The following is an 18,794-nucleotide window of genomic DNA, read 5'->3' on the forward strand; positions in this document are numbered from 1 at the left end:
AGAGAATATTGGGGCCAGGCCATAGTGCAGAAAAAAATGAGCCACCTCTTTTTCAGGGTTTGTGGGTCAAATTGGTCCCAATGGCTTAGGATGCATTTCAAGGGTAAGCCTGTTGATGCCTGAGTGTTTCCCATTTGAAAGACAAAACTGCCCGCAGTTTTGGTTTGTTTTGTTTCTCCTCCTGCCCAAGAACCCACAACAGTCCCTGGACCCTGCTGATTGGAATAGTTGCGCTCACCAATGCAGCAGCAGAAACAATCCCTGCCCAAGAACCCACAACAGTCCTTGGACCCTGCTGATCGGAATAGTTGAGTGTTGCTCTCAAAGGCGGCACGTCTGGAGTTGTTCATTCCTCCTGGTGGGTTCATGGTCTTGCTGGCTTTAGGAGTGAAGCTGCAGACCTTTGCGGTGAGTGTTACAGCTCTCAGAGATGGCGCATCCAGAGTTGTAACACTCACAGCGAAGGTCTGCAGCTTCACTCCTGAAGCCAGCGAGACCACGAACCCACCAGAAGGAAGAAACTCCAAACACGTCCAAACATCAGAAGGAATAAACTCTGGACACACCATCTTTAAGAACTGTAACACCCACTTCGAGGGTCTGCGGCTTCATTATTGAAGTCAGTGAGACCAAGAACCCACCAATTCCGGACACACTAATATCACCCAACTCACCAACTCAGGAGCAGAGGATAATAACAATAGGAAGTGCTTACAGTGCTCATTAGGTGCCAGGCATTGTTTTGAATGCTTTAACTATATCCATTTAATCCCCTTCATAGCTCTGTGACTCAGAGACTTTTGATCTCCACTTTACAGATGTGAAAATTTAATTACTTGCCAAAGGTCACTCAGTGAAATGGTTGAGGAAGATCCAGTTTCATTTAGTGCATGGCTTTTAAGTCCGTGCTCTCACCCAAAGCTTATTACCTCTGGGTTTGCTTCAAGACTAGTTAAAGGTAATTCAGTAATGGCTGTAACAAGACCATGGATGTCCAATTTCACTCCCCATTCGCTGGTTTAAATCCAGCCTGTTGTACCCTCTACATAAAAGCTTTCAATGGCTAATATGCATGTTTCTGTATCTTAGATCTTGACCCTGGAGCACACCATAAAAGTAACAATTCTAACAGATTATTTACTTGTAGTTGATCTCAACAGAGTCAAAGAAGTGGCTCAATTAGATAATGTGAAAATTTAGGACAATAAAGTTTAAATTACTATATTCACTATAGTGTGTTTCACATGTGTGATTAGAGCTAATAATACTTCCAAAACAAAATTCTTTTTTTTTTTTTTTTTTTTTTTTTTTTTTTTTTTTTGAGACGGAGTCTTGCTCTGTCGCCCGAGCTGGAGTGCAGTGGCCAGATCTCAGCTCACTGCAAGCTCCGCCTCCCGGGTTTACGCCATTCTCCTGCCTCAGCCTCCGGAGTAGCTGGGACTACAGGCGCCCGCCACCTCGCCCGGCTAGTTTTTTTGTATTTTTAGTAGAGACGGGGTTTCACCGTGTTAGCCAGGATGGTCTCGATCTCCTGACCTCGTGATCCACCCGTCTCGGCCTCCCAAAGTGCTGGGATTACAGGCTTGAGCCACCGCGCCCGGCCAACAAAATTCTTAAGTCTGATTTTTTTCTTTTAGAAAGTTGAGCTAATCACTCTTTCCACTTGCAATAAATAAAACATACCAGGCAAATGTTATCCAAGCCAAGTTTATAGAAGTGTGTCTGAACTTGGTACCATCCTCATTCAGATCAGTTGTCAGAGTAGAACACAGAGACGTTTTAGGTGGCCTGCTTGGTTGTCCTTAGTCCAGAAGCACTTTATGCTATTTTGAATTTCATAGTAAAGTGAAGCAACATGTTACAGCTCTTGCTAAAAATGAATTTTGCTTTGTTTTGTTTTGAGACAGGGTCTCCCTCTGTCACCCAGGCCACAGTACAGTGGTGTGATCATAGCTCACTATACCCTGGAACTCTTGGACTCAAGATCCTCTCATGTCAGCCTTCTGAGTAGCTAGGACTACAGGCATATGCGAGCCCACCTGGCTAATTTTTTCTTATTTTTTGTAGAGACAGGAGTCTCACTATGTTGCCCAGGCTGGTCTTGAGCTCCTGGGCTCAAGCAGTCTTCCCACCTTGGCCTCCCAAAGTGCTGGGATTACAGGCACAAGCCATTGCATCCAGCTAAAAACGTAAATAAATTTAAATTGTCAGACAAGAGCCTGCCTGACTTTTGCCCAGAGGATATACATACTTAAATTTACACTTCTATATCTCACAATCTTTGGACTAGTAAAAAATGTCATAACGACTTTAATAGTGGTGGGATGAAAATATTTCAAAAGCAGGGCTACAATATATCACTTTAGGAGAAAGAGCAGGCAATTTAAAATTTAAAAATGCAAAAGTGAAGAGAAGCAAAGAAAGTAGTGGTGATGGCAGCAGAGTACTTCTGGGATCTTCCTGAATCTCCTCACAAAAACAGTGAAAACAACTAGGATAGCAAAAGAACACATCTACAGACAACATCTCTACCAAAAACTACATGAAAAAATGTCCCCTGGAACTCTAGGATGCTAATGAATTAATGGGGCCAAACTAAGGCAGCAACAAGAACAGGGGGAGGGTAGGGAGAGGTCAGGGTGGGAAGGGTGTGTCTGTGTGGGTGTGTCTGTGTGTGTGTGTGCAAGGCAAGGCATGTCCTGGCAGAAGTGGAGGTTAGAAAAAGAGGACTTGGCTGGGCACGGTGGCTCACACTTGTAATCCCAGCACTTTGGGAGGCCGAGGCAGGCGGATCACAAGGTCAAGAGATCGAGACCATCCTGGCCAAGTGGTGAAGCCCTGTCTCTACTAAAAATACAAAAAATTAGCCGGGCGTAGTGGCATGCGCCTGCAGTCCCAGCTACTTGGGAGGCTGAGGCAGGAGAATCACTTGAACCTGGGAGGTGGAGGTTGCAGAGAGCCGAGATCGTGCCACTGCACTCCAGCCTGGCAACAGAGTGAGACTCCACTTAAAAAAAAAAAAAAGAAAAGAAAAAGAAGACTTGAGAGCATCACAAGAACCAAGAAACCCAGAAATCACTCAAGTCATCACCTAAAAAAGGAGCCCCACTAGAAGTGAGTATGAAACTAAGAATCATACTGTGAAATGGAAGGAGGCCTGGTAGGCCTCCTATTGCAGGGAATGACCCTAAAGCTCCCAGAAACACCTAGTAGAATTTCCTTTGCAGGACAGGCCCTGCACTGAGCAAGGTAGAATACAGTATGTATGTTAATAGCTAGCTAGCTAAAGCTGACAATAATAGCTAGGTCAGTCTAATCAAATTTAGTAACATACTAAAATTCAGATAACTAGACATTATGTGCCACCTGGTGTGACGCCACAGGAAGTATGCTGTATCCCCAAATAAGCATTTTTGCCAAGAAAATAAAAAATAAAAACTTTTTTTTTTTTTTTTTTTGAGACGGAGTCTTGCTCTGTCGCCCGGCTGGAGTGCAGTGGCCGGATCTCAGCTCACTGCAAGCTCGGCCTCCCGGGTTTACGCCATTCTCCTGCCTCAGCCTCCGGAGTAGCTGGGACTACAGGCGCCCGCCACCTCGCCCGGCTAGTTTTTTGTATTTTTAGTAGAGACGGGGTTTCACCGTGTTAGCCAGGATGGTCTCGATCTCCTGACCTCGTGATCCGCCCGTCTCGGCCTCCCAAAGTGCCGGGATTACAGGCTTGAGCCACCGCGCCCGGCCAAAAAATAAAAACTTAATAAAAAATATAGGCCGGGTATGGTGGCTCACGCCTGTAATCCCAGCACTTTGGGAGGCCAAGGCGGAAAGACTGCTTGAGCCCAGGAATTTGAGGCCAGCCTGAGTAAGATCCCATCTCTATCAAAAGTTTTAGATTATTAGTTCTTTTCTTTTTATTTATTTATTGTTTGGTTATCTATTGCTACTGAATAAATGATTATTTTTTCTTTTTGTTACTAATTAATTCATGATGCAACAATATATTAGATTATTTTTTAAAAATAAAAATAGAAAATATGGAGGAGGAAATAATATATTAAATGATAATATAAGATTGTAATTATCCAAATGTGGGAAATTCTCCAGGATAAATAATCTAGTCTCTTCAATAAATAAATGGCGTGACAATGAGGTGGGTCACAGAAAGGCACATTAAAAAAAAAAAAAAAAAAAAGACCGAAAGACATAACAACTAAATGAAATGTATAGATTTTGTTTGGATCCTGATTTGAAATTACCATTTTTATTTAAAAAAATTGTTTTTTGAGATATTGGGGTAAATCAAATATGGACTGAGGATTAGATTCTATAAAGGAATAGCTGGCTGAGTGTGGTTGCTCACACCTGTAATCCTAGCACTTTGGGAGGCTGAGGTGGGTGGATCACAAGGTCAGGAGATCAAGACCATCCTGGCCAACATGGTGAAACCCCATCCCTACTAAAAATACAAAAATTAGCTGGGTGTGGCGGCACATGCCTGTAATCCCAGCTACTCGGGAGGCTGACACAGGAGAACTGCTTGAACCTGGGAGGCGGAGGTTGCAGTGAGCCGAGATTGTGCCACTGCACTCCAGCCTGGTGACAGAGCTAGACTCCATCTCAAAAAAAAAAAAAAAAAAAGGAATTACCATTAATTTTGTAGGTGTGATAATGGTATGGTGTTTTGTTAAAAAAAAGAGAAGCAAAAACTCCTAATTTGTTAAAGATACTTAGAGAACTATGTACCAATGAAATAATATAATGTCTGGTATTTACATTAAACATTTCTTCACACAGAAAAAAAGTAGATGAAATATGATGGCAAAATCATGTAATGGGAGTTCATTAGATTTTTGTTGTTGTTTTTCCATAATTGAAGTTCTTCAAAATAAAAAGTTAAGTGGGGCCGGCCATGGTGGCTCACGCCTGTAATTCCAGCACTTTGGGAGGCCAGGGCAGGCGGATCACCTGAGGTTGGGAGTTCAAGACCAGCCTGGCCAAGTGGTGAAATGCTGTCTCTACTAAAAATGCAAAAAAAAAAAAAAAAAAAAAAAAATTAGCTGGGCGTGGTGGCGGGCGCCTGTAATCCCAGCTACTTGGGAGACTGAGACAGGAGAATCGCTCGGACCCAGGAGGCGGAGGTTGCAGTGCACCATACCATCATCACACCACTGCACTCCAGGCTGGGCGTGACAGAGCAAGACTCTGTCTAAAAAAAAAAAAAAAAAAGTTAAGTACAAAACTTCTAGGCACAGGTGTAGTGGCTTACGCCTGTAATCCCAGCACTTTGGAAGGCTAAGGCAGGAGGATTCCTTGAGGCCAGGAGTTCAAGACCAGCCTGGGCAATGTAGTAAGACTTTGTTTGCCCCCCACAAAAAAAGTCTAGGCACAACATTATATAACACAATTTAAAATATTCAATTGTTATAAAACTATAAAAACTATAAAACAAAAGAAGCAAAGAACAGTAGGAGTTATTTTAAATGCCTAAAAAGAATTCTTCAGTCTTTTTTTGTTGTTGAGATAATTGTCTAAATGTTACCATCACTTAAAAATATGTTGTTATAAAAATTATGTTTTTGTGACTTTTTGCCAATTTAACATATTCTCCAAAGGAACCCTGTCTTTAGCATAGATTTACTGGGCCAGGTGTCCATGTTTGGTGTCCTTCTTTGGAACACTCACCCTGCTGCTTCAATGACAGACAAACCAAGCCTGTTAAATTATTACCTAGCAAACTTTTGGCAATTTCCCAGTCAGTCACATTTTCCATTCATTTTGCTCTTACGTTTACAGACCTGGTTGTTCATTCTTAGCCAATGTCCAGGAGGGACTTGGCTCCAGGCAATCTGTTTTTTCCTTTTCAATTTTGACATCTCTATGAGTTAGCTATTAAACAATATTATCACAGCCCATTTTTTTCTTATTCATATTACCCAGGAGACAATTCCAGAATGAACTTGGACTAAAATTTTATACAGCATGCTGAGTTTCCTAAAGGTTTGGTATCTATTTTCTATAATCTGTGAAGGTTCTTTTCCTTACAATATTTATCCAAAGGATTCAAGTGCCCTGCCTATGTTTCTATAATTTTCTTAGCCAAAGCCAATCACTATAATGAGAAGTAGATCTTATTTGGCAGGTTAAAGTATGGTGCAGGTCAAAGCTGCCTCCTTTCTGTACCACGTGCATTAAACATTTTGCTCCTTTGGTTTCTGAACACATCAGCTCTTCTTAAAGATCTTTCTCTGGGGTCTAATACTTTGTCTGCTCTGTTTATAAATGTAAACACTATGCCAGATGCAGTGGCTCACAACTGTAATCCCAGTACTTTGGGAGGCTGAGGCACGTGTATCATGAGGTCAGGAGTTTAAGACCAGCCTGGCTAGCACGGTAAAATCCTGTCTCTACCAAAAATACAAAAATTAGCTGGGCATGGTGGTGCACGCCTGTAGTCCCAGCTACTCAGGAAGCTGAGGCAGGAGAATTGCTTGAACCCGGGAGGCAGAGGTTGCAGTGAGCCAAGATCGCGCCACCGCACTCCAGCCTGGGTGACAGAGCGAGACTCCGTCTGAAAAAAAGAAAAAAATTTAAACACTATGTAATTTCCCTGCGTGACTGGATCACCCCAAAACTATCTAAAAATAATTTCAAACACGTAAATGATTTGAGAACCAGAGACAGTAATATTGAACCCTTTGATAGGATGGCAGTAGGCAGAACTGTGCAGGGAGACTTTCCAGTTTCCAAATACACATATACATTCAGAGCGAGAACTTTTTTTTTTATTATTATTTTTTTAATTTTGATATGGAGTTTCGCTCTTGTTGCCCAGGCTGGATGGAGTGCAATGGGGCAATCTTGCTGCAACCTCCACCTCCCGAGTTCAAGCGATTCTCCTGCCTCAGCCTCCCCAGTAGCTGGGATTACAGGCATGCGCCACCACGCCTGGCTGATTTTTGTATTATTAGTAGAGATGGGGTTTCTCCACGTTGGTCAGGCTGGTCTCACACTCCCAACCTCAGGTGATCCACCCGCCTTGGCCTCCCAAAGTGCTGGGATTACAGGCGTGAGCCACCGCACCCAGCCAGAGTGAGAACTTCTACTAAGGACTTACTGAAGTGACCAAGAGCTCTTCAGCTTCCTTTCTTCACTGTGGAGATAAGAATACTTGTTATAGCCTTTGCAGATGATGCAAAAAAGATGACTAGTGTTTGTGAATTGATTTGAACTCTTTGGTAGAAGGATGCCAGGTACCTAGACAGCAAGATATAAAACTGTACAAGGCTGGGCATGGTGGCTCACGCCTGTAATCCTAGCACTTAGGGAGGCTGAGGTGGGCGGATCACGAGGTCAGGAGTTCAGGACCAGCCTGGCCAAGATGGTGAAACTCCGTCTCTACTAAAAATACAAAAATTAGCCAGGCATGGTGGTGCATGCCTATAGTCCCAGCTACTTGGGAGGCTGAGGTAGGAGAATTGCTTGAGCCCAGGAGGTGGAGGTTGCAGTGAGCTGAGATCGCACCACTGCACCCCAGCTTGGGCAACAACAGAGTGAGACTTCATCTCAAAAAAAAAAAAAAAAGCAAAATTGTACATTCTGGGTGAGTAATTACAGGGAGCTATACAGTCCTTAGAGGCAGGGTCAACACTCTTTGAACATCAGGTATTGTAGTAACTGGTAAGAAGACATCTGAGTTTTACCTACTCCTGATTTATTTAAAAGCCTGGAATTCCTTAACCTATCTTTGTTGACATAACACATGCAGATGAAATATGACAAGTCCCTCTCTGGTTCAAAATAGAATAAGCACACAGTGTCTAAGATTAGATGCCCTATTTAGGAAGTTTCAAAGGTGACGCCTGCCACCACACCTGGCTAATTTTTTGTATTTTTAGTAGAGATGGGGTTCCACCATGTTGGCCAGGCTGGTCTCGAACTCCTGACCTCAGGTGATCTGCCTGCTTCGGCCTCCCAAAGTGCTGGGATTACAGGTGTGAGCCACTGCCCCCAGCTCTTTTTCCTTTTTTTGAGGGGGGGTGCCAAGGTCCCGCTCCGTCATCCAGGCTGGGCACCCAGTGCTGTGATCATAGCTCACTGCAGACTCAACCTCCCGGCTCAAGTAGCTGGGACTACAGGCACCTATCATTCCCAGTTAATTGTTTTATTTTTTGTAGAGACGGGGTCTCCCCATGTTGCACAGGCTGACAAATAAGCATTGTTGAAGATTATTAGCAACAGATTGAAACTGGGAGAACTTATGGGCATGGAGGAGGCATGAACGGGACTGATGAAAGGACAGAACAAACAGGAAGTTTCAAAGGTGAGCTTTAAGAGAGGAAATGACTCAGCCACAGTTTAGGGAGACAGTTCCAGTTAGGTGAGTTGTAGGTGATAATGTGGCTTGGGTGACCTCATTATCTATAGACAACAAGATTCTAGAAGCTCACTCCAAGTGTCCTCAGGAATCATGAACCAAAGCACAACATTACACAATATTTTTCCAACAGAGGAGGAAATATTGGCATTCTTTACTTTTAAAACTCAGGGCAGTTCTGGTTATTGAAGCTTAAGAGACAACTGGTAATAATGACAGTAACAACTAATAAAAATGATTGACATGAAGAAAAAATATTCGTATTAATCTAGTCTAAATTTGACTTATTCATCAAACATTTGAAGATCCACCCTTTCCCAGACTCTTGGGGTACAGTTTTGAAAAAGAGGGGTGTAGGTCCTTCCCTTCTACGAGGTTGCAATCCTGCAGATAAATGACTTTATGGTCTAGGAAGGATGAAGTCAAAGACTGCTGTATTAGTCCCTTTTCATACTGCTATAAAGAACTTCCCTGAGACTGGATAATTTATAAAGGAAAGAGGTTTAATGGACTCACAGTTCTGCATGGCTAGGGAGGCCTCAGGAAACTTACAATCATGGCAGAAGGGGAAGCAAGTACATCCTACATGAAGGGCAGGAGAGAGGAGAAAGTGAAGGAAGAAGAGCCCTTTATAAAACCATCAGATCTCCTGAGAACTCACTATCACGAGAACAGCATGATCCAATCACCTCCCTCCCTTGACACATGGGGATTACAATTGGAGATGAGATTTGGGTCGGAACACAGAGCTGAACCATATCAATTGGATTATTGATATTTATAAAACCATGATTAAAATGAACGTAAACACATTCCATTGTAATTATTTAAATAGGCAGCACACTTGAAGTTTCAAGAAAGGTAGTTTCAAGACAGATTAGGACAAAATATTGAGGAAGCCAGAGTGGCTGGTGCTAAGTAATTTGCCTAAAATTAGACGAGAAACTCTGTGAAGGCAGAGATTAGGTGTCTGGGTCACAGTGGATCAGCAGGGAGCAGCAGAGCACCTGAAAAGTCATAGCCAATCAATACTTCTTAAAAAATAAAAAAAACGGGCTGGGCTCAGTGGCTCATGCCTGTAATCTTAGCACTTTGGGATGCCAAGGAAGGAGGGCTGCTTGAGGCCAGGAGTTGGAGACCAACCCTGGCAACATAGTGAGACTCCCATCTCTACAAAAAATTAAAAACAAAAAATAGTCTGGAGTGGTGGCGTGTACAGGTAGTCTTAGCTACTCGGGAGGTTGAGATGGGAGAAAAGATTGAGTCCAGGAGTTCAAGATCAGCCTGGGCAACATAGTGAGACTCCCTCTCTACAAAAAATAGAAAGGAATAAAGCAAAAATTGAGTACTCATTATGTGTAAGTATTGCTTTTGGAGTGTTTAGTATGAGTGTTACTGATCAGTACACAGAGATGGTGTAAATACAGTGTGATAAGTATTAAAGAGATAAGGCCCTGTGCAGTGGCTCACACCTGTAACCCCAGCACTTTGCTAGGAGTTCAGGACCAGCCTGGGCAACATGGTGAAATCCCATCTCTACAAAAAATACAAAAATATTTGCTGGGCATGGTGGCACATGCCCGTGGTCCCAGCTACTTAGGAGGCTGAGGTGGGAGGATGGCTTGAGCCGGGGAGGCTGAAGCTGGAGTGAGCCAAGATCGTGCCACTACACTCGAGCCTGGCTGACAGAGTGAGACCCAGTCTCAACAAACAAACAAACAAACAAACAAAAGATTAAAGAAAAAAAGAGACAAGCATGGGAGGGAGGCTACTAGAATAGAATAGTGAGTCTAAAGAATTCAGGGATATGGAGGCTTCTTGGACAAAGTAATGCTTGAGCTGAGTTTTTTTGAGGGGAGGGTTTTGTTTGTCTTTTTTTTTTTTTTGAGATGGAGTCTCGCTCTGTCGCCTGGGCTGGAGTGCAGTGGCCGGATCTCAGCTCACTGCAAGCTCCGCCTCCCAGGTTTACGCCATTCTCCTGCCTCAGCCTCCCGAGTAGCTGGGACTACAGGCGCCCGCCACCTCGCCCAGCTAGATTTTTGTATTTTTTAGTAGAGACGGGGTTTCACCGTGTTAGCCAGGATGGTCTCGATCTCCTGACCTCGTGATCCGCCCGTCTCGGCCTCCCAAAGTGCTGGGATTACAGGCTTGAGCCACCGCGCCCGGCCTATTTGTTTGTCTTAAGACAGGGTTTTGCTCTGTTGCCCAGACTGGAGTGCACTGGCACAATGATGCAATCAATTATGGCTCACTGCAGCCTGGACCTCCTGGGTTCAGGTGATTCTCCCATCTCAGCCTCCAGAGTAGCTGAGACTACAGACTCACGTGGCCACTCTGGCTAATTTTTGTATTTTTAGTAGGGACGGGGTTTTGCCATGTTGCCTAGGTTGGTCTCGAATTCCTGGGGCTTAAGCCATCCTCCCACCTCTGTCCCCGAAAGTGTTGGGATTACAGGCGTGAGCCATTGTGCCCGATCTGAGCTGAATTTTGAAGACAGGCAATGGGGCACAGTATGTGTTAAATCACTGTGAAATGAAATAGCATTATACATTTGAGGAACCAAAAACAGTGCAGTTTGGCTGAAGAATGAGGTGGCATGATGGTGTTATGGTAGATCAGGTTATAGGGTGGATCTAGATCTATTTAAATGCTATGTTAGAATTTCGGCTTTATTCTAAATTTAGAAATCACTAAACTATGTTAAACAGAGGAATGACAGAATCATATCTTCATTTTAGGAAGACCAATCAGGCAGCAGTGACAGTGCAAAGTGGGGGTAGAACGGAGGTGGGAAGGTTTAAACTAAAGTATAAAGAGAGATAATAGAATCCATAGGAAAGATATCACTGAGAAAGAAATTGGATTGTGGGGGCTGAGTGAAGGGTACTAGAATGACTGCTAGGCTTCAAGTTTGGATGTAGTGTCACTTAATAAGGTAGATAATAGAAGTAGAGGTTTTGTTTTTGTTTTGAGGGTAGGTGAGGAGGCAAAAAGGATAATAAATCCAGTCTTTCCTTAAGCTCAAGGTACCAATGGGACACATAAGTGTGCATGTTAGTCTTCTTTTGATGCTATCATCAGGTCACCCACTCTCACAAATGGTTTTCTTTGTTGTTGTTGTTGTTTTTGGGATGGAATGTCACTCTCTCTTTTGCCCAGGCTGGAGTTTAGTGGCATGATCTTGGCTCACTGCCACCTCTGCCTCCGGAGTAGCTGGGATTACAGGCAAGTGCCACCACATCCAGCTAATTTTTGTATTTTTTGGGTAGAGACAGGGTTTTGTCATGTGGGCCAGGCTCGTCTCCAACTCCTGAGCTCAAGTGATCTGCCCGTTTCGGCCTCCCCAAGTGCTGGGATTATAGGTGTGAGCCACCGCACCTGGCCACAAATGTCTGTGTGTGTGTGTGTGTTTGTGTCTTTGAGACAGCATAATCTTTCCAAGCTTTTTATGTGCTATGAGGCCCCCTAAAAAGGAATCGGATGAATAAACAGGTTGTATGCTGCTAACTATAAGATAAATAGTACTTTAATAATTTGAAGAAATATGAAATCTTAACACTTTGTGAAGCCAACGGGGGTGGACCACTTGAGCCCAGGAATTGGAGACTAGCCTGGACATCATGACAAAACCCCGTCTCTACAAAAAATACAAAAATTAGCTGGGCGTGGTGGATGCACGCCTGTAGTCCCAGCTACTCAGGAGGCTAAAGTGGGAGGACCACCTGAGCCAGGGAGCTCCAGGTTGCAATAAGCAGAGATTACGCCACTGCATTCTAGCCCGGGCAAAAGAGTGAGACCCTGTCTCAAAAAAATAATAAATAAAATAATAATTTGAAGAAATGGACCTTAGCATTATAGTACTATGATCTAATATCTCATTTCATATATAAATAAAACATGGCAGCATCGGTAACAAGTCCAATCTGCTTTCCATTATACTGTAATAACAGTAAAGTAGACGTGATAAAATAAGATGAATTACTTTATCTCTTTGAAATTACTTCCTGATTGGTTGGTAGTGCATACTCCAGAGTACAAGTTTTATTGGCTTTTGCAATAAAGAAAAAAATTTTAAAAAGTAACAGATCTTAAATGCAGTTTTCCTGTATTGCTATCAATATAATTACTGAACCTAATTTCCTTATGTTGCTAATTATTTTTGTATTATTTTTCAAACAAATGTTTCTTAGCTATATTAATTTTTAGAAACATACTAGTGCATTAGGATATTTTCTAGGAAACTAAGTACATAAAAATACCCACGATTGTACTTAAAATATTAGCCTTGTCTCTTATGCGTATATTACATTCAGTCAAACTTTTTAAAATTTTTTTCCGACACGGAGTCTCGCTTTGTCGCCAGACTGGAGTGCAGCGATGCGATCTCGGCTCTCTGCAACCTCAGCCTCCTGGGCTCAAGCAATTCTCGTGCCTCAGCCTCCTCAGGAGCTGGGACTACAGGCGTGTGCCACCACGCCCGGTTAATTTTTGTATTTTTAGTAGAAATGCGGTTTCACAATGTTGGCCAAGCTAGTCTCGAACTCCTGGCCTCAAGTGATCGCCCACCTCGACCTCCCAAAGTGCTGGGATTACAGGCTTGAGCAGCCGCGCCTGGCCATATTCACTTAAACATTTAATGACCCAGGAGAACATCCATCTAGGATTTTAAGTTGTACTCACAATGCTTTTATTTTGTTTCGATCAAAATAGTCTATTGATGACAATATTTGTGAGCCCATTCATTTCTAAGATATCAAATTGTTAGTCTACCCAGTTTCCTTCAAACTTTTCTCTACCTACCATCGTCAAGATCTAAAGGAATTCACTACCTCTTCTTCTCCCTAGAAAAAAAAAAATCGCTCCTCCCCCTCTCCCAACCCCCCGAAACACAATCCATTCCAGAAAAGGAAAGAAGAGGGGACGCAAAGTGGAATAAGTTACGACGCGCGACCCAGCGCACAGAAACGGGACCAAAGCCCAGGCTCGAGACGGAGACGAGGAATCAGTAACCACAGCCGGAGGATCTTGGCTATTTGCCAGAAGAGAACTGACTGGTGCTAAGAAACCAGAGACAGAGCGAGTGACAGGAAGGGAAAGAGGGCCCACCCTTGGGACTGCCTGAAACATTCAAAGAATGAAAAAGAAACGTCAGGAATCCGAGACGGGCTGCTGTCAGCCAGAGCGACCAGCCAGTTTAATAACCAGCTCCGAAGCCCGGCACACGGGTGAGAGACCCTTGGGAAGGAAACTGCGCCTGGGGACGGCCTGCTCGAAGGAAACTGATAACCAGGAAGCCTACGGCTGCCTCGCTTCCAAAAGCCAGAGTCGGAGTCCCGGCGCCCTATAGCTGCAGTCAGACACCGCACCGGGTCTGACGGCCAGCCTAGAGGCGGAGCCCGAGCTCTTTCCCCGCCCTCTAACGGCGACCCGGGCTGCGTTCTCAGTGCGCCGGCGTAGGGTGAGGCCGGACTCTATTTGGCGATTAAGCGTGAGGCTGCGTTCGCTACCCAGCATGCTGTGCGCTAGTGACGGCCCTCCGCCTATCCCCTTCCCAACTCTCCCCCAACCCCTCCCGCCGCGGCCCCCCTTCCCCTAAAGTGAGTGAGTGAGACGGGCAGATGGAGGAGGGACTGTAATGGCGGCGGCCGGCAGCTCCCTGCTCTGACCCACGGCAGGCACACAGTAACGACCCCTTCCCCGCCCCTCTCCCGGCCGGCCTCCGCCCCGCAGCCAGCGCGGGGCCATCCTCTCCGGCCCTTCCCCTAGCTGTCGGCGTCTCGCCCTGCGCCCCGGCCGGGGCCCCACACACAATGGACGAGCTTGCCGGAGGCGGTGGTAGCGGCCCGGGGATGGCGGCCCCTCCCCGGCAGCAGCAGGGACCTGGGGGGAACCTGGGCCTTTCGCCGGGGGGGAACGGAGCGGCGGGCGGCGGGGGTCCACCGGCCTCCGAGGGAGCGGGTCCCGCGGCAGGCCCCGAGCTGTCCCGGCCGCAGCAGTACACTATCCCGGGGATACTGCACTACATCCAGCACGAGTGGGCTCGGTTCGAGATGGAGCGGGCGCACTGGGAGGTGGAACGGGCCGAACTGCAGGTACCTCGTTGGGGTCGGTGTGCGGGACGGCTGCGGCGGCTGGGTTCCCGGTCGGGGGGTGGGGCCGGGGACTCCCCTCAGTCGGAGCCGGAGCCGGTGCCTTGGGAGGCCGAGCGGAACCTACCTGTGCTGCTCGGGGTGTGATGGTCCTCTCAACGGCTTTTCTTGGAGTACCCCTCCCTCTTTCCCGCAGAAGCTTGCTCCCCAACCTTCACTAGCTACGCGGTGCGGGCCTCCTCCGGGCAGCCATTTTGGCTTTTAGTATGGCGTCTGCGGGGGCTCCTCCGGAGGCGGCCTTCCCGGGTCTCCGGGGCTTGGGGCCGAGCACCTTTCTGGGAGAGTCCGGTTTGGGGCCTCTCGACCCAGAGTTTGCTCTTGTTTGTTTCTCTTGAGATGAAGAGCCTGAAGAGAATGACTAGCATAGGCATCTTACCCCCCTTTTCCGGACCACCCCCCTTTCCGATTTGGCATATCTGGCCCCCTCCCTCAGTCTTGGTACGCACTTGCCCCTTGACAGCCACGCTTTTTTCCTGGGCTGCTACGGTGCACAGTGACTTGGGACTGACCTGTGAAGTTTTATTTCCCATCGTCAACTTTTTAAGTACTTTCTTACCTGAGATGCTGCCTTAGTCACTTGGATTCTCTGTAGTTATTCCTTACTTAGTGACTCATCAACGCTTTCAGCACTGAATTTTTCCTTTCACAGTACTCTTCACTAGATCTCCTTTCCTCATCTCTTTATCCATAAAAAAACCCAACCAGACGATCGATGCTGTACTTATGAAACGACTGAAGAGATTTAATGTTCGCTTGAACTGAAATGTAGTTATATCATGTTACTTGTGCAGGAGAAGCGAAGCGAGATGTTCTTAGGACCTTTCATAGTTGAGCTTGACTGGATCCTCATGATGTGAACCTTTGATAGGCTACACATTTGGAAGCTGTTGGTAGTTAACAGCTCATGTCCTGGTTCTTAAAATTGCTGCATCTTTTTGAAAGGATTATTTAACTTTCTTGGGTATTTGTGTTTATTTTTAAGTACCTTTCCAGGGCAAATTTAGACTTAGAAGCAAAAAGCATGCGTCTAAATAGTATTGCACCTGTTCTTCAGACTGTTGTATATTTAGGAGGTAAGCAGTATTTTCTGTCGTGTATGTCATATGCCTATGGTGAATAGTTAAGCAAATGTAGTGCTGAAAGGAGGAGGATTGGATTAACTAGAAAGGGTGTCCTCTTTAGTTTGGTTCTGAACTAGTAAACTTTTATATGACTGCACAAAGTGGGTGAAGTTAAACGTTTCAAAAGTAAAAAATCCTTGGGTGTTTTGACACTTAAAAAATTGTAACACTTGTTATTTCATAGCTTTACAATTGTGTTTTGATATAATCTTGGGCTTTAAAATTATATAACTTTAAAAAAGCTGAAGTCAAAACTGGTTTCTTTTAAGTTGTGTATAGTCTTGCTTTAAAATACTTAAAATTTATAGAATTCTCTTGGTATACAGCTTTCTACTACCTACTGTAAACTTAATTTTCTGTGTGAGTAAAGTTAGGCATTTGTTTTTAAAATTTGGATTGACAAATGCATTAAGGCATAGGCTCACTAAATAATACTTCACCAATCCCTGCTATGGTTTCTTTGACCTTTGTACTATTGTATGCAAGTTTTGATTTTAACACTCTTTAAGTTAGCAATTCCATTTTTCACCCATAAACTTCACTAATGTGAGGAGCTGAGAAGAAAGATATCTTGTGCGCAAATTAGTAAAACCTATACTATACATTAAAGAAGCCTTTATTGCCTGCACTAGCATTTGCTTTCCCTTCTTGGTCTCCTCTTCTTAACGGCAGCAGCAAAGTATTTTAAGGAAGATTCCTTTTGCTTGCTTGCTTGTTTCAGTTCTATTGGTACAGTAGTTCTGTTATTAGCCATCCTAAGTTTTTGTTTGTTTCCTTGTTTTGAAGAAGTCCTGCAGTGTTTCTACACTTATTTCATACTGATTCTTTTGGAATAAAATGTTCATGATGGCATTGGTTTTTTTTTGTGTTATATATTTAAAATGTTTTATTGGGTTAACTTAGTTAATAAGGTGTCTAGTTTCCATCAGGAATATTGAATTTGCCTTAGGTGCCTTCAGTCTACTGAGATTGCTTGTGAGATGCATATTTTAAAATGTATGTGTTGAATACATATTTGTGGGAGGATGTAGTGAAGCATCAGTGGATTTTTACTGTAAACTTAAACTTATTTTTAAGAAAGACAATCTAGAAATAAGACAACTTACATATTATTATGTACAGTCTCCGGTGCGCTGTCATCTACACATATTTTTAAAGTGTTAATTATGGAATAGTTTCAATAGAGAACATGAACTTAAGGAATACACCATATTGATGTAAAATTTTAATGGGGAATATTATTTTCCCTGGCTTTGGGAGAGATATTAAAAGTAACTTTGCAGTATGATTCTGTTCTCCGTAAAAAGAATTTATAGTAAAGGTCTTAGAAACTTGGAACGAAACCAAAGGATCACGTCTTAAAGCTCTTCTGTCTCTGATTCTTCCTTACCTTGAACTCAGGTAAAGCATTGTTAGTAAGGTCGTAGGACAGTCGTTTCTTAACTTTTATATAACATGAATTACCAAAATTCCACAGACAGTCCACTTCAAGCCCTAGATCAATCCAGATCTCCAGAGAATAAGAGACCTGCATATTTTTTAAAGTTCTACAAGTGATTCTTTCTTCACAGTAGTGCCTGTTAGAGAGAAAAATCACTACACTACACTTTTCTTTTTTGTAATTTCATAGTAGATTCATTAAAATCTTGTCATGGAAAAGACATTAGGATTTGCAAATCACTGTTCTAGACTAGGTTATGAAAATCCTGAAAATAGAAAATTCAGGAGATTCCCCCCTTGGAAATGAAGAAATCAAGCAAAATATCTCCTACTAACTTAAGGATCTTTAAGCAGCAACATCTATCATGTTACGACTTCTAAAAGTTAGAAACTGCCAGTTAATCAGCACTATAACCTTCTGCGGTAGGTATTCCTATTTTACAGGTGAGGAGACAAATTTAGGTAGGTTAAATAATTTTGCCAGGGTCACCTAGCCATAAAGTATTGCAGCTGAGATTCAAACCCAGGTCTGTCTGATTCCAAAGCCTGTGGTCATATCACCACTCTTGTAACCATTATGTTATACTGTCTTAGCACTTTTTTATAGAGTGGAATCTGACTTGTAATTCTTCGTCTAGTTTTGTGTGGCCCACACCACTCGAGTACATTTCAATAAAGTTTTATCGAGCCCCCATGATGCTGCTGCAAGGCATAGTTTATATATATTGCTAATGTGTCCTTATATTTTTCTTTGTAGTTTGTATATAGTAAGTGGATTTTAGGTATATACAAAATGCTTGTTTGCCAAGTGTAGAAATATGACATACCTAATACAAGAAAATGTAGTCAAAGAGTTTTTGTTCTTTTTCTTTTTTTGAGACGGAGTCTGGCTCGACTGTTGCCTGGGCTAGAGTGCAATGGCGCCATCTCAGCTCCCAGCAAGCTCCGCCTCCGGGTTCATGCCATTCTGCTGCCTCAGCCTCCCAAGTAACTGGGACTACAGGTGCCCGCCACCACGCCTGGCTAATTTTTTTATATTTTTAGTAGAGACGGGGTTTCACCATGTTAACCAGGATGGTCTCGATCTCCTGACATCATGGTCTGCCCACTTTGGCCTCCCAAAGTGCTGGGATTACAGGCTTGAGCCACTGTGCCCGACTGACAGTGATTTTTCATAAAGGTGTTGCCTTTATTCTGGGATTTTTTTCCCTTCATACATTTTTACTGTTAGGCGTTTCCTTTTTCAGATTGTGGTGATAGTAAAGTTAAAAAAATTTTATTGAAGGTATTAAGGGAGTCCATTACCTTGTGTCAGATTCCCTGTTTCTTTTTGAAGTCCTTGAAATGAAGTTTAGGGAGCACTGATCTAGAATTCTCTGTATGCTCCTCCACTACCCAGTAACCCCACTCTGTAGTCTGCCTTTTTGCACTACTCTCTCCTCACTCCCTTCTAAACACTTTGTATAACACTGTGTTTTCTGTTCATGATTGATCTTCAAATTGCTAAATCCTGTGGCCTTATAGACCATATGTACCTAGTCAACACTCTGCCGTTAACAAATTCTTCAAATTTCTTTTCTTTTCTTTTCTTTTTTTTTTTTTGAGACGGAGTCCCGCTCTGTTGCCCAGGCTGGAATGCAGTGGCCGGATCTCAGCTCACTGCAAGCTCCGCCTCCCGGATTTACGCCATTCTCCTGCCTCAGCCTCCTGAGT

The 18,794-nt window shown here is 43.8% G+C and overlaps 2 protein-coding genes across 8 annotated transcripts in view; one reads left to right on the top strand and one right to left on the bottom strand.

The window, feature by feature from the left end:
- Positions 1-15,351, bottom strand: part of AP4S1 (adaptor related protein complex 4 subunit sigma 1) — a 79,845-nt gene extending 64,494 nt beyond the window's left edge. The window contains exon 1 of one of the 3 annotated variants that reach the window (XM_026455073.1): positions 15,077-15,351. The gene's annotated coding sequence lies outside the window, so the exon portion shown is untranslated. Of the gene's footprint in view, positions 1-13,051; positions 13,723-14,587; positions 14,914-15,076 lie in introns of those variants that run through there. The other 2 variants (XM_023227442.2, XM_023227443.2) reach the window with 2 other exon arrangements.
- Positions 13,950-18,794, top strand: part of STRN3 (striatin 3) — a 135,959-nt gene continuing 131,114 nt past the window's right edge. For 4 of the 5 annotated variants that reach the window (XM_023227437.1, XM_023227439.1, XM_023227438.1 and 1 more), the window contains exon 1: positions 13,966-14,463. In XM_023227437.1, the coding sequence (XP_023083205.1) occupies positions 14,182-14,463 (282 nt within the window). In that variant the 5' untranslated portion in view covers positions 13,966-14,181. Of the gene's footprint in view, positions 14,464-18,794 lie in introns of all 5 variants that reach the window. The other variant, XM_023227441.1, reaches the window with a different exon arrangement.

Source organism: Piliocolobus tephrosceles, chromosome 6 (genome assembly GCF_002776525.5).
Source record: "Piliocolobus tephrosceles isolate RC106 chromosome 6, ASM277652v3, whole genome shotgun sequence".
Taxonomy (NCBI): Eukaryota; Metazoa; Chordata; class Mammalia; order Primates; family Cercopithecidae; genus Piliocolobus; species Piliocolobus tephrosceles.